The sequence below is a fragment of the Larus michahellis genome, chromosome 1 (assembly GCF_964199755.1).
Source record: "Larus michahellis chromosome 1, bLarMic1.1, whole genome shotgun sequence".
NCBI classification, from domain to species: domain Eukaryota; kingdom Metazoa; phylum Chordata; class Aves; order Charadriiformes; family Laridae; genus Larus; species Larus michahellis.
Genome location: NC_133896.1, coordinates 67,256,090 through 67,271,814, shown reverse-complemented (window position 1 = coordinate 67,271,814; position 15,725 = coordinate 67,256,090). Strand labels below are relative to the sequence as shown.

Sequence of the window (15,725 nt, the reverse complement as noted above, 5' to 3'; positions counted from 1 at the left end):
CTCTGGCTTATTAGGGAAAAAAAAAAAGAAGACGACTCGGCAACATCTGCAATGATCCTGATGTAAGGATCTCCTTTTGGGTTGAGAAGATAGCATCACATAGCACAGAACATCATTAACACAAAGTTTATCCTTTGCTGTACAGAGTTAAGGAGTACTCTGCAGGTTGTGCCCGTAAGGCCAGAAGTCAGCAAACTCCCCTTTCTCAAGGATGACCTCAAGTGAGCCACAGATCCATTCCTAGTCACCTCTTCACTTCCCCTGGCTCTCCCAAGGGGAATAATGAGGGCAACCAAAACCACACATTGAGAAGCGCTCATACAACAATTTCTAAATATGCCAAGGAAGTTGAAAGTAAGGTAGAAAGAAGCATATCTGTAGTATCTTGACTAGAGACATTCAAACACTGTTTAAGTTTCAGTATCATCCTCAAAGTCAGCTAGAAGAAAGTCCTGGGGAATGTAAGCAGATTCCACAAAAATGCTCATGAAGCCAGTATAAAAATTTGAGTCTCATTCATTAGGACAAGAATTTTAACACCGTATTTGAAAAGATTTTCAGATGCCTCATGATAGATAAGTTTTTAACTACTCTGAGAAATCAATTTTCAAGCAGCACTACAAATCCAGCTACTTACAATAGGAATTGTTTCAAGTATACTGGAAGAGTGTCTTTCCAGACATGGTGTACATGTGTCATGATCAAGTTAAAACCACGGAATCATTATCTAAAGAGTTGAAAACAGCAACTTTCTACCATCTGCTATTAAAAAAAAAAACCACACACATATGCTCTGCCAAGAGAGTCTTCTGCCGAGCTGCAGAAGCACTGCAAACTTGCATGATATTTATTATTTTTCTTATAGCCCAAATGTTACCACCATTGTGTCTGCATTTCCATTTTTCATAAGTTAATAACTCTCAAGACTAAGACAAGCTTGAAAATATGAACTTAAAGACTGAAACAGAAAAATACCCCACTTTTATTTCAACTCAACCATGATTTGGAAGACTCAATTAGTGATCTCAAAAAAAAAAAAAAGGCTGCTAATCTTTATAGGAAACGAGAGTTTCTGAAGAGATGCATGACAGGATGCATCAAGGCTGCCACTGCTTAGCACAAACTTTGTGACACGCAGTATGGAGAACCTGGGTGACAGTCAGAGCTGTGCTGTTTAACAAGCTGCTGGCATGAAACAAAAAACCAACGACAAAATAAGAAAAAGAACATGTGGCCTGGAGGGACGTTGCTAACCAAAAGGCACTGAATCTACACTGCACCATGCACTGCATCCATGGAGATTACCACGGATCTATTACTGCTTGTTTTATTTATTACTCTGCTAGACAGCTCTCAAAGGACGCTATACAGGGTGTCTCCAGGGAGTTTTATCAGGTGGGGTTTTTTTTCCTCCTCTTTCAAAGAAAGATTATAGTCCTGATAATTTCCTTAGCCCTCTAAAGTTTAGTTATGTAGTTTAAAATAAAAGTGCTGAACTCCAACAGCCCAAAACAAATCTCATTTAAGAGATTTAATTCTGCAGCTCTCAAACCCACCCGATCTGACTAACAAGAACCTGTTTATTTCCATAAGACATGCTGCATTTTCAGAATGTACTTATCCGATTATGTTTATTGCCTTGCAACCAGCCAGTTACAAATTGAACCACAGCCATCTCCAAAAGTGATATCCCTTTGAGGTAAGATTATTTTCCTAAGTAGAGGTCTCCTAACAGCTGCAGCTCCAGAATGTACTTTAAAGCTCCCTTCTCTTTTTCAGGGTCACCTTTGTAAAGTCTGAGGGAGCTTGACCACTGTTTATACTTCTGCAGGTAATTAGTCTGGCTCCTTTCCCATGTCATCTATCAAGTTGTCAATTGTATCAATTACAGCCCAAACACTCACGAATATGGCTGGGTTTTGTTCATTAGCCAAAGGAGAAATTTTCACATCAGCAGTCTGAAGCCAGTAAGTACCAGCAACTTGTTCTACCCTATGATACAGAAAATTTAGACTTTACCGCACGAAATTTCAAGCTCCCTATGTGTGCACATTTGAAGACACCTGGAAATCCTGTGTAAATTGAAAGTGTTATAAACCAATTATACACTTATGGTTTTACAGCTTTTTGCTTTCAGTATTTTGGAATTCGTAAAGCTGGGAACAGAAAAAGGGCTAATAAGGACAGAATGATGCTCACAGAGATTGTCACATACTTTTATTAATCTACATTTGTGACAATTATGTATCTGACCCAGAAGTAGTCATGAACACAGGAGGCACACTGCTGCTGTTATAGTGGCTGTTACCACATATAGTTATGCTCACAGACTAGTACAGTTATTTTAAACATTAATGTGAAGTACCAGGTAGGCATGGGAACCACCGTACTGGATTAGACTTGAGCTTGATCTGCTTCAGTAGATGTTTTGTAAAATATATTTTAAAATATTCAGAATTAAACCACAGTTAGCGCTTCCAAAAGAAAGTGTGGTTTGTTTTTTTTTTTTTTTCAAATGTCGACTATTTCTCCAGAACTAGCAGAATGTAATAGTTTTCCAATAGCATTTATCAGACAGATGAATTCCAGGTCCACACTCGGCTTCCTCTCACTGCACAAAGATTTTGATCTGTTTTTCCATTTTGCTTTAATGCAGCTATACGACTGTGCCTCAGAGCTAGCATCTTTGCAGTCAGGCCTCCTAGTGAGCAATATGAAACCAGCTTTAAAAAAAAAAAAAGACTACAGGATGCCACAGTTATGTGTTACAAGACCTTTTTTGGTTGTCAGACTTGAATGTGCAGCTTCTGAAACGTTCCCAGCCCAGCCAGTCCAGAAAGCAAAGAGATTTTTAAGAATTATACTTTGACTTCAGTAAGCTGATATTTATCATGGTGAGTCTGCAGTGAAGTCTATACTCCAGAGTATAGAAACTACATTCCATTGTTGTCTGCTGGCCTAAAAATCAGTGTTAAATAAAGCTTTAAGTCTAAGAGATACAGGTAGGTATAGTTAAATCTGAAGTGTCACTGAAAGTGACGATACACATATATCCAAGCAACTTCCTGTATTGTAAGTTTTAAGTTAACTGCTATACATTGTTACACTAAGAAAAATTCTGACTATGGAAATACTATTTAGCACCTCACTACTTCCCGTAATAAAGTGACAACCAGCTGCATTATCAGTTTTACCAGAGTGCACTACAGAATCACCTTAGTTCACAGCATTATATTTGTTCTTAACTGTTTTTTCATTGCTACTGCCTGTGTAAAACAAAAATGCATTTGTAAGTCAGAGTATTTGTACGCTACACTCGGTCTATAGTTAACAGTCTGCAACAGAATGACATATGTGTAACCTACACTAGTTATAAATCTTCTGAGTAATAAACTAAAGGTAACCAAATTCACATTCAGTTTTCCCTCAAAGTGGTAATGAGTACAACATACTCTTCTTGCACCGCTGTCACCTCTTGAACTCATTTCCTACCCCTAGAACGCTCTATCTCACTTAGAGACAACCCTCAACCTCCTTTTCCCCTTCAGCAGCTCACATTAAGCACAATAACCTGACTAACACTGTACTGATGCCACAGTAGAATGACCAAGTGACACATCAGCAAGAAGACGCATTCGTGAACTGTAACTGCTGACTGACTAACTTGCCCTTTCTGTCAAAGAAATACAAAGGACAGGAGTGATACAGCACATACCAGACAAGCAGTACAGTTCTCCAATGCACACATCTTGCCAGGAATGCGTTTTCAACTAATGTAAATATCTTTCTAATAACAGCTTCTAAATCACACTTCCTTTAAGAGGAGGCACTGTCCAAATGAAAGGAGGTAAGTCTTCAAATGCCTAACAATACACAGCTCAAAAGAGAGCCCAATTTACCTTCCATGTCACCAAGTGCACTTTTGTATTTCAAAAGTTATTAATTTGTATGACAGAACACAGAGCAGTAGCTCTAGACACAAGATTTTGCAGCGCAGCAAGTGACTGCACCACCCTATATTGATCTGCAAACCAGAAGTTAACTTAGAGTCTTGATTTAAAACCAACTCAAACTGTAACAGGGACCCAGAGGATGACACATTACCCCTAAGATTTGGCTTTTACAGTCAACTATGTGAGTCTTGCTACCTTTGGCATAAGATTATTACTTCACATAGATAATGCAACAGGAAAAGGCACCACATTTTAGCCACAATGTTACCTGAACTGTACAGAGGTGACAAAAAGACTCACTGCTCAGAAGTGTAATTCAAAAGACTAAACAGTAACATGGTTGTACAGGAGGACTTATTTTAAATTAAAATAGAAAACAGCAGCAGTAACCATTTTTTCCAACTTCTACCGACTTGAAGACCATTAAAGCAGTAACCCTAACTACTACTTCACTCAATTTATGAGATGTGCTAATGACAACAGTAGGAGGCACACTTGACTGAGAATAACTAGAGTTGAGATGAATATATACAATGGGAATAAAAGTATTTGAAGGCTAACACTGCACGAACCATTTCCTTGCAGTAACTGAAGCCAAGGACTGGCCCTAAGCAGTTGCTGCTGAGCTCTTCACAGCTCTACCATGCTCACAGCAGGGCAGATATTTCACATTTAAATACCTGCATGCAATATTTAAGCTGGGTTCAGTTACAATTTGCTTCACATAGACAGGCCACAAAGTAAGTTAGGACAGTCCACCAGTCACACCTTTGTTAGAATTTTGTTACACATCTATATAAGTAACCTTGAAATACTCAATTCCTTCAAACCAAACCTTCCCATCTTCCACAGATTGAGAAAAAACAGGGTCTTGGCCAGGAACTCCCTTGCTGGGGATATTAACATCACCATTAGGTTGCCCATAGAGTATCAGCGCTTTCTCCTATTTCCTCCACAGTTCAGTACATCAAGTGTAAGGGGCATTACAACACAGTTCAAGCGTCTTCTTAAGGATGCGGACCAATATTCTCCAGATTATCATCAGCAACTTAGGAACCCACACTGTGTTTGATAAACAGTACCCAAACTCCCTTTGAAAGGAAGCATACTGATATTATTAGATTTTACACTTTATCATTACAGAGTGTATACGTAAAAATTAGGTACAATTGCATTATTCAACATTAAAAAGTCATTCTGCCAGAGACCATCACAACATCTTCTGTGCTGTCCTTGATCCACAGGATTCCTACTATAGAATTTACTCCAGTATTTAAATTCTGCAGTTTAACTGAGATGAAAGTAGCGCTTCCATCCAAACAGCAGAGATTTTAAAGAAACTGAAGCATTTGAGGTATGCTAGGAAAGCCTTAAAAGAACATACGCCCAAAGACTCTGCAAAAGTACAAACTGTTCTCACCCCATTCTGTTATATATCTTGCAATCAAGAATGTGATACACCTTTATCAACTTTGGACAAGCCAGGCGAAGAACAACTTAATCCGCGTAATCATAATAAGCAGCCTCATTCCAGCAGCACTACAGTAGCGCTGTTGAGAAGACTCTAGGAGAGGTTAGACACCCAGGATGCCTACACTCACAAGCATGACTACAGAGAAGAAAAGCTCTTCTATTGCTAAGGAACATTATTTCAAGACAATTAAAAGTAATCATCAGTTAGTTGTGGTTGGTGTAATACAGCATTGAAGAAAAATAATTCACATTTCTCTAATAAAATAAATACGCTTTGAAGATTCAATCCTCAAACCATGGCATCTGGAAAACCGATGGCACCTACATTTCAGTCCATCGTTGTGAATCCAGATTGTATTTTAATGCAAATCATGTATAAGAATATCACTAACCTGTCAACAATTATATTTTCCTAGATAAAGAAGATGTACTCATCATACCAACAAATACCAAAGTTCCTCCTTTTATTTCTAGATGCAAACGTTAAAACAGGACTTAATCTTAAAATATTCTACTAACTGTAGAGAGTCTAGCTTCTTTAGCAAATGCTTTTAACAGCTATAAAATGTATATCCTTGTTTTGAACTTGTCATTTTGTATGCAGTCTCCTGAAGGGAGGAAAGCTACAGCCTTCAGAATAATTCAACCCACAACGCATTCCTGTAATGTATTTAACCTCCAAGTGAGACATCAAGTATTTCCCCCTTACAAACATTTTCATACATGCTTTTTGCAATATGTCATCGGAAATACTACTCATTAAATTCTTCAATCAATTGAAAGCCCAGCAACATGCCCTTTATAAATGAGCTGCTTTATTAAATTACTTCAAAGAAGTTGCTTCTTTAGACAGTTTGTCCACATAGTACTGATGATGATTAAGACACTTCAATAGACACAATGTTAGCGAAAAGTGACTGATGCCAAGCGGACATTAGTTTCTGATCAGTACATAAAGTGTGAAGATTAAACCAGATTTCAGGGATTAAAATCAAGGAACTCCAAAATTGCAAAGATTAAAATTTCAAATAGAAGTCATATAGTTTTGGTGGACTATTAATATCCTCTCAGTTCAAACTGCATGTTAAAAGCTTAAGCAGAGCCCAACAACGGATTGTTTCACTTTTTAAATTTAAAATTGATGTTCAAAAGCCCACCAAAGCAAGTAGCACTCCTCCACTAGCATGGAAGAGTGGAGCATGCTTAAGGGTCACAAAGAAAACTGGAAGCTTACTTCCACAGTCAGTAAGTGTAGAATAATGGCAACAGCACAATCAACCAAGATACTTGTAGAATGCTTGAGTAATCATCCAAAAGCAAAGATGAATACAAATCAAGAGATCTCTTCATAAATTCTCTCAGTTTGACTGAATAGATATAAAATTGGTTTTGAGGGGAAGAAAGTTTTGGTACAACCACTGCAATCAATCATCTGTGAGCAGCTAACTGCTTAAAAACCCCTCAAAGACTTCTGAGATTTTGACCGAATGCTCTTTTGTCTGCCCTAAATTGGACAGGAAAACACACAATAATAAAGCCATACTACATGAACCCTTCTATATAATGCACCAACACCCAACACTAAAAAACAAGCACTGTCCTTTTAGTTTAATGCTGAGGCTTCAAAAACAAACAAGTACACCAGGTATTGTTCCTGGTACTCCAAGCTCTTCCCACTTTTAAGGGTGTTGCACAGCAACCTGCGTCTTGGTTATACAAGCTCTGACTCGTGTGGAACTAAAGGTGTTCTTGTCATCGTTACACTGGGTTTCTAGAGAAGTCTGTCTCTGCTCAGATCAGAAACTTGGTAAGAGTAGCACCTCAGCCCAGTTCAATCCACCAGTCATTTGGAAAGGTTAAACTTCAGGGGTCTTTTTAAGGCTTCAGAAAGGCAACAATTACTTTCTCCTTTTCCTTATGTTTGTTATGAAGTGTGACCCCTAGAACTTAGAATGAAAAAAAAATAGCTTTGCAAAACTAAACAGCATGATGCACTACATGACTTTGTTTATATTCTAGGGTTACCACCTACAAGAGTCTACTGACACAAACATAGGAAGTGTCTGTGAAATTAACATTTTACTTCTTTTTTTTCCTAAAAAAACCCACCTAAACAAAATTTTGAAAAATTAAGGCTAACTCAAATTGACATTTGCTTACACATTTTCCCTCAGACTCCCTGAAGCTGTGTACAAGTATTTTTACAATTCTCCAAGCTACCTTTTGGAGGCGTAAAATGCAAGATACTATAAGAAACAGAACTGTAGCACATTTTCTGATGATAGAGCTAAAAAATTATCCAGAGAGCAGCGTATTTAAAAGAATTAAAAGGTAAACTGACTCCAAAGAAAGGCTGCACCTTTCTTCCAAAGAAGTGCCTCAGGTAAGGTCTGCAGTTCCCTGTCTGAAGAAAGCAGACCTCGAGTTGATGGATTTTACCTCCTTCAACACACAGCCTAGCACCTGGGAGAGTGACTGTGCTTTGGTAATTCACAATTTTTATTTATTTTACCTGCAGCTCGCACCAGGCAACTTCCACAGTGGTATCCGTATCCAGTCCTTTATACACAGTTTTGAAAGAGCCTCTTCCAATCTCGATGTCAAACTTCAGGAAGCGGCCATCCGGGGAGATGCCCACTGCCTTGGTCTCAAGCTCTTCGATGTCTTCCTGCTGTGTTCTCCGCTCCTCAAATTCTCGGCTGGCAGATGACGTGCTGCCAGCCGCACTGGTGGGGGGTAGCACAGTTGCCTCATCTTCCTCCTCCTTAGGCAGCAGCGGGGCGGCATCCTTCGGGGCAGGGGGCTCCTGAGCAGACTGTCCTTCGAGGGGAAGTGGGGCAGGCGGTGGTGGCTGCTGCAGCAGCGAGGGAGCCTGGGCGGCGGTGACAGCAATGCAAGAGGTCCGGCTAGCACACTCGGGAGGAGAGACCAAGGGAGCGGCGCTGCCTCCCGAGACAGGGGCCGAGGGCGCTGCGGGCTGCAAACTAGGTAGCTCCAAGGCCGTAGCATTGGAGTCGCAGATCACGCTACGGCGGAAGAAGCGGTGCTCGGTGGCTGCCGCCCCTCGGCTGTCCTTGTCCATGGTGTGGCGGCGCCGCCGGTACTCTTCGCTACGGCCTCCGCTCCCGGCTCCGCCGCCAGCTCCACCGGCCCCGGAGGCTCCGTGGTCGGCGGCGGCTCCCAGCTTCTCCCCGATGGAGCTGTCCGAGCTGGAACCGTTCTTGGGCGGCGGCGGCGGGGGAACAAGGAAGCGAGGAGCCGGGTTGCCGCTGTCTGCGGCGCCCCCCGACATCGTGCCCCGGGGGAGCACTGCTAGGGCGAGGCGGCGGCGGGGATGGGGAGGGGAAGGCGAGGGAAGGGGCCGGTCACTGAGCGGGGAGCGCGCCTGTCCGCGGCTGCCGTTGCAGCTGCAACAGAGGAGGGTCCCAAGGGCTCCTTACGGTGGAGCTGGGAGGCGGCTGCTGGGGAGGCTGGGCCGGCGGGGTGGATCCCCGTTCAGTGTCTGCATCCATCCTGCAGCGGGGAGCCGGGCAGCGGGGCCGACATGGAGCACCACGAGCGCAGAGATGGGGCGCGGGGATGGGGGAAGAGGGAAAAGAAAAACCCAAGCACCGGGCCCGGGCAGGGCGGGAGGCGCCCCGAGGCAGGCCCCCGACCGGCGGGGCGAGGGAAGCCGGTGCCTCGCCCGGCTGCCTTAAGATGAGGGGAGAGCGCTGCAATTATCCCCCGGCGATGGAGAGAAAGCGGGGCCGGCCTGGGCGCCCCCCGGAGCGAGGGCCTACGGGGAGGGGATGGGAAGGGAAGGGGCCGGGACGCGAGGCACGGAGAGGGGGGCCAGGCCCGCACGCCGTCCGCGGAGGAAGCTGCCGCGCTCAGTCACTCGCACCGGGCGGGAGGTGGGGGGTGGGGGGGAAGAGGCCTGGGCAGGCCCAGCGCCCTCACCCCGGCGAGGGGGGCAGGGAAAGGGGGTCTCGGGGGCTCAGCCCCGCCTCACAGGGGCGCCCATGGCGGCCGCGGCCTCCACCTCCCCGGCAGGCAGCCACCGCCCGCGCGCGGCCGAGCCGGGCCGGGCCGCGCTCCCTCCAACAGCGGCCGCCGCCGCCTCGCACGGAGCCGGAAACCCTCCTCCTGCCCCCCGCCCCGCAGCCGCTCCTCACCGGGGGCCACCGACCGCCGCCACAGGTGAGCCAAGTCCGGGTGGGCGCCCCGCGCCGCGGCGGGGAGGAGGGAGCGGGAGGCGCCGCGGCCGCCCCGGGGACGCCTCGGCGCTAAATGGCGACGGGAGCCCGAAACCGACACACAGAAATGGGAGGGGAGGGGGGGGCGGTCGTGAGGGGCGGGGAGGGCCCGCGCCGCCGGCCACGCCCCCTTCCGCGCACGCGCGCCCGCCCGCGCCGGGGGAAGCAGCTCGCCCCCGCCTCCCGTGAGAGGTGGCAGGTCCCGTCGTGCACTGCGCCGCGCCGCGCGCGGAGCATCATGGGAGTTGTAGTTTTCGTCGGCGGGCTTCCCACTTTCCCCGGGGAAGGAAGGCTTCCGTGGCTTCCCCCCGGGAAAGGAAGGAAGGAAGGAAGAAAGGGTGGACGCTCCCAGCGTGGCCAGGGGACACAGGCTACCCCCTCAACTCCTGTTTTTTCCAAACCAAGGCACGCAGATGCCCCCTTCTCCACCTGCCCGGCCCTCAGGGCGGCCTGGGCCGCAGGAGGTGCAACAGGCGCTGAGGCGGCTCCCGTTGCTTGTTTCTTCAAGTCCTGTGTTACACCTATTTCATACATTAAGTATTTAACTTTGTCTTTTCCAACGGCCTTTAAAATTCTTTAAAATTGTGGGCAACCATAACTCTTTGTCAGTACTGTATGACCAACCAAGGGTTTGGGTTTTTCCTCAGTTTAGGTCATCCGAAGTGGCATTAATTGGGCAGGCAACCTAAAACGCAAATAACTTCTCGTGGTTCCCTCCATTATTTAAAAAAAAAAAAGCAGGGTTTGCAGCCTTTTGCCGTGAAAAAGATGGCTATCCTGTGGCCATTTCAGTCATGACTGCGTCCACAGCAATTGGAATACGGCTGCCGAGCAGCTAGAGCCCAGGCAAACGCTGACACAAATCGGGAACTTTCAGGTTAACAAAGCATTGGCACACACGAGTCATCAAGTTTATTTATATCGTGTTCCTCTTTTGTGTTAATAAACCAAAACCAAGCACTTTCCTTCTTACGAGAGCGGTCTTTTGAAGTCAACGGGAATGTACGGAAGGAGGAGCAAACGATTTGGTACCATGCCTTTCAGGCAACTACAAATCAAAAATGATGTTAAGGGAAAAAAAAATAAATTTAGGAAATTTCCCTATGTAAATAACATGTTCCCAGCAAACACACTGGCATTTCAAATACTTTTTTTTTTTTAAAGTTACTTTTAAACCAGCAGTTTAGAGGAAGTTGTGCGTTGCTGATGTGAGGCCTTAACTCCTTCTGCACAACGTAATACAAATGGCCCTTTCAGACTTCCACAGCCCCCAGCCACAAAATCCCAATCTCAGCAGTTCCTCACATATAAAATTTAATACCACACGGTAATCAGAATACCGTTACTTTCTGGATATCAACTACTTTGTACCAACAAACAAAATGGTGATCCAGTCTTCACAAAGGGGACAAAATGTACTTTGTTGTACAATTCTTCAATAAAGACTTCTGCATGGCTTAAGTCTTCTAGAGCTTGCCTTCACTGCCAAAGTTAATTTAGTTAGTAGAATTGTTAGTGTGCCGCTTGAACTGCGTTGGCACAAGAGTAGAACTTTCCAAAACAATACTGAGCTAAATGGGGTAATTTTATTAGCAGCAAAGAGTGACTGGATCAAGACTGATTAACTCCTAGCTCAATCTGCCACATCGCCACAGCACTGCCAGGTCCTGAGGCACCAGCAATTGACAATCAACATCTCTAATACCAAGCAGGGTTCAGCTTCACTCAGCACTTGGCTACGGGTATTTGTGCATCTCTAGATACCAGAATGAAGATTCATTTGTCGTATCAGCAGGCATATCTGTGTGAGCTTTATACTGTTAAGCGTAGTAGGACGTAGTAGCAGAGCTCCAGCAAGGCCTGGCAACTAAGGCCCCGTTACCTTCCCTGGTCTGTGCCACTCCATCTTCACCATTGTTGTTGCGTTCTGGAGGTCCATTAAAGCAGAGGTCTGCTTTCTTCCAATGCTTGCTGCATTTTTACTAACCCTTCGGACAGGATAAGTAGGAGTAGATAGCAAACCTTACCCCAGCTTGATGCCTGTTGTAACTTCATGAGCATATACCCAAAATAATACAGTGATAAATCATTCTTTGTGGTGTAAGCCTACAGAGCTGTTTGTTAGGTGAATTCCACTTGCATCATCAGTAGGTTTTGGCAGGCAGCTCCCAGGTCTGCGCCCAGCCACGTACCGTATGATCTACTGCAAAAGGTAGATGGGCTGCAGCTGGGGAACCACCGCCCTGTGGTCTACACATGTGGTTTAAATGAGACCTTGCGTGTAGCCCCTCTCTTACTCAAGTGCCTTTCACCCATTGTTCTTAAATATATTTTCCCTTAGTTAATTAAGCAAAAGCTTTGCAAAAAGAGACCTACAGCCCAGCAGTGCATAGCCACAGGGGGCCTGAGGCAATCTTCTACTAAAAAATTGGGGTAATTATGTAAAAAAGCACCTCCCCGGCGTCTGATCCAGCACATTCCTTAGTACTCTTGAAATTCAAGGTGGTTAGTCCTCGGAGCCCAACATGTTCAGTGCGAGGTCCTTAACACCCAGCTCTTCTCACTGGCTCCTCTTCTAGGCAGAGATAGGTATAGCAGTTATCTCAGTGGGGAAAAAAAGAGCTGAGCAGCTGACCTGGAGGTGGGAATGATGGATTTTGTCTTCTTTGGCTCTGAAAAATGAAGTGGAATGATATTGGCAATTATATTTTATGTGGGTGTTGTTTTAATTTTGTCATTCTAAAAAAAGACGAATGTAATAAAGAGTGTGGGCTTGCTTTCCCTTCAATTTTATTTCTTTTAATCTGTAAAACTGTGTTTAGGCTAAATGGAAAATTTCAGTATTGCAGCAAGATTTAATAAAGCATTAAAGTAAATTCTATATGTATTCTATGTTTAGAAACAAGTAATTAAAATAGTTTCGGTGCCTCAGCCAATTAAAAATATTTATTTCGCCTGTTGCTGTAAGAAAAATCCACAGAAATAAGGAGCCTGACTATACTTGAGAAATTACAGGCAAAATGACTTAAACGATCTTTTGGTTAAATCCAAAGGGCTGACACTTGACATAGTAAAAATATCCTCCTTCTGTCAAGCTTCTTTTACTTACAGTCATCTTGCTTGGAACAATAATAGTTTAAAAAATTACTCTGAATGAAGTGTGATTTTGAAGTTGACTGAATCAGAAACTTTTTTTCTGTTTTGCTTTCTCCAGCGAAATTTCATTCACTCTTGGCATTCATGACCTGCCCATGTGACAAAGTATTAATGTGAAACAGCTATTCTGTATTTTCTCTTATGCAATACATTATGCAATACAGAAGGCTATGCCATAATTTTGATGCAAGTGATTTTATTCCATAACCTAAGTGCTTTTCAAAGCAAACTGTTCATCTTGGTTTTATTGCACATTACCAGGCTGCAGCTACAGTGGCATATAACAACAGTGACAATCCAAATTTTTCTACCACAATTTCTTCTTTTTCCTTGACATTTCTTGAATCTCGGCTCCTGCTACAGTGTTCACTTTGTTTCTTAGTGCTGGAAGTTAGTGAAACAAAGTGTTTCAAGACCGTACCCTTGAGAAATGAGAGCATTTAACTCTCCAGGTATTCTGTTTTGCTTTGTTTTCCCCCCCAGCAAATCAAATTTAATTGGAAACTTGTTCTAAAACCTTATATTTCTTTTACACTTTGATCTTTAGTGAGGTTTTGTACTTGCAAGTAGCTCTGGAGGTCAGGTCGATTATGAAGTTGTTGTAAACATCTCTAGGATCTATGGGCAGGTTTAAGACTTCAGACTCTGTAGTAGGTGATCCATCAGATGGTGCTGGAAGCTGAGTCCTGCCAAAACCTCTGAACTCCACAAGCTGGTCTCTCCACGAGCAGGGACCATGGGAATTGAAAAAGAGCAAGAACTACAAGTCTTACAAGGCTCAAAACTAAACATCCTTCTTTGTGCTCTCCTGGCTTACAGAGCTTGCTAGTTCTGCAGGAAGACAGGTCCACACCATGACCAAGACACCCGAGGAGAGTATGAGCTCTAACTAAAGGACTAGTGAGAGAGGCAGCCAGACTGTAAAAGAAAGACTGATTTCAGAGATGATGAATTTAGGTGACATTTCTCATTTATTGCTTGAGAAAACGTCAACAACCTTGCACCATAAAACTGGAGCATAGCATGTGCTTCTTCATCAGATTGAAACCTACATTTCCCTTTCACCCACCCGTCCACCCCCATCCTAGCTACTAGAATAGAAAGCATAACTTTTTCTTTCCTTTCTTTCACCGTTCTCTTGATCTACATTAACAAATGTATTCTATCCACATAAAAGTAAATCAGTGAGATAACCAGTAGAAGGATATATTGCTGGTTTGTTACCTGTGTTTTTTAATGACCAAAGTACAATTTTCAGTTATATTAGTAACCATTTTTAGTTTAGAGCTCATTGTAGGCTGCGCTGCTGGCTCCCTGTTGTTTGTATCTGATCAACTATTACATTTATTATTAGCATATCTATTTATCTATGTGCGTTCTCCAAACATAATTCATTCAGATAAAGCCAAACAACAGAAACATGATAAAAGGACATTTAGAATAACTCAAACACTGAATTATACCACAGATGAGACTCAGTTATTGTTCATGCACCGTTTCAAATTGTATCAAGCCATAATGGCAGGTGCTGTGGCCAAATTCAATGTCACCCTTATTGGGGACAGAGGAAAATCGTTGCTCATTTCATTCTTTGTGCATCTTCGTGGCTATTCTTGAAATGTTTCTTTACACTACAAGTTTGTGAAGTAGTCTAACAGTGAGTAAGTGTTGTGGAAGCATGGATATTTGCTGAAATCAGCATTGTGTTCTTCCTTTTTCTGTGTCTTTAGTCATTGCTCAGGATGCCTCATTTATCTTTTCTCTCTCTAAGGCTTTAGGGAATTCTGCGCTTCACAGCAGTGTCATAACACTTCTAAAGCAAGCACAGAAGCAGGGGCACTGCTTTAATTAAGAGGAGCTGTTTGATGAAGGTGGGTGGAGGGAAGTGTGAAAAAGATGGTGATGCTGCGTTTGTGACTGAATCTGTTGGTGATGCCGTGCAGCAGTCAGCCTGCCCTGCTTGCTGTTCACCGCTCACAAGCTGATGAAAATCAATCAATCTCACAGCAGGTCCAGTCCTGCTCCTCTCTACATCAAAGTACAAAAATAAAACACTACTCGCTTCAGTCAAAGCAGGAGCAAGCTTACAGTCCAGCATAAAGAACTTCCTCATGTCCTTCAAAAGCACAGTCTGGGCCAGATGCAAAGCGTTAGTCTGTTGCTGTGTCGTTTATCCCGGCTCCAGTACTGGAAGGTGCTCATCTTTTCTGAAAGGTGTTGAGCATTCCTGGAGGATAATGAGTGCTCTCCACGGCCGCTGACAGCAGGGAAAGCGAGAGCACTCAGCCCCTCAACAGTGGGGCTCAACACCTTGCAGAATCGAGCCCCTAGTAAGGCAAGAGTGCTAAAGAAAAAAGGAACATGTGATCATTTGGCCAAAGGGAGCAATATAAATCTGGAGTAACCTCCTCGGATCACTTCTCTCCTTGCAAAATACTTAGCGCGAGGAGTGATTGGCATGTTGTGCATGTTACAGAGCTGTCCTCTTGCGGACTCAGTCAGCTGGCTCCTCTTGCACTCTGTGGGGACCAGGAGCGAAGGCACAAAGCCGAAATGTAACACATTCTGGCAATCCGCAGTGGATGCATGGCCTGCCATAGTGGTTTGTCACTAGTCAAAGTGTTTATTGATGATATAAGCACGCTGGTATTAAAAGTGACTTAAAACAAAGCTCCTTACCTGAATGACCTCTGCTACACATGTGCAAAGTTTTCACACTCGTGTAGTCTCAGCGGTGTAATTACAGCCTAATGAAAAAATATCCAGTGTAAACAAGCTCTTGCGGACCATTGCCAGATGACACAGGTCAGAGCAGCTCTCATGTTGCTCAAATCTGTGTCCAAGGCTCGGCAGAGAATCAGGGAGCTGTAGCTGCCTCACAGATAGCACTAGATCTTTTGCCGTG

General features: G+C 44.0%; 1 protein-coding gene across 16 annotated transcripts in view; it reads right to left on the bottom strand.

The window, feature by feature from the left end:
* The window catches only part of WNK1 (WNK lysine deficient protein kinase 1), a 107,319-nt gene extending 97,599 nt beyond the window's left edge, over positions 1 to 9,720 (bottom strand). For 12 of the 16 annotated variants that reach the window (XM_074583857.1, XM_074583886.1, XM_074583876.1 and 9 more), the window contains exon 1: positions 7,939 to 9,719. In XM_074583857.1, the coding sequence (XP_074439958.1) occupies positions 7,939 to 8,718 (780 nt within the window). In that variant the 5' untranslated portion in view covers positions 8,719 to 9,719. Of the gene's footprint in view, positions 1 to 7,938 lie in introns of all 16 variants that reach the window. The other 4 variants (XM_074583936.1, XM_074583998.1, XM_074583974.1 and 1 more) reach the window with 2 other exon arrangements.
* Between the last annotated feature and the right edge of the window lie 6,005 nt (positions 9,721 to 15,725).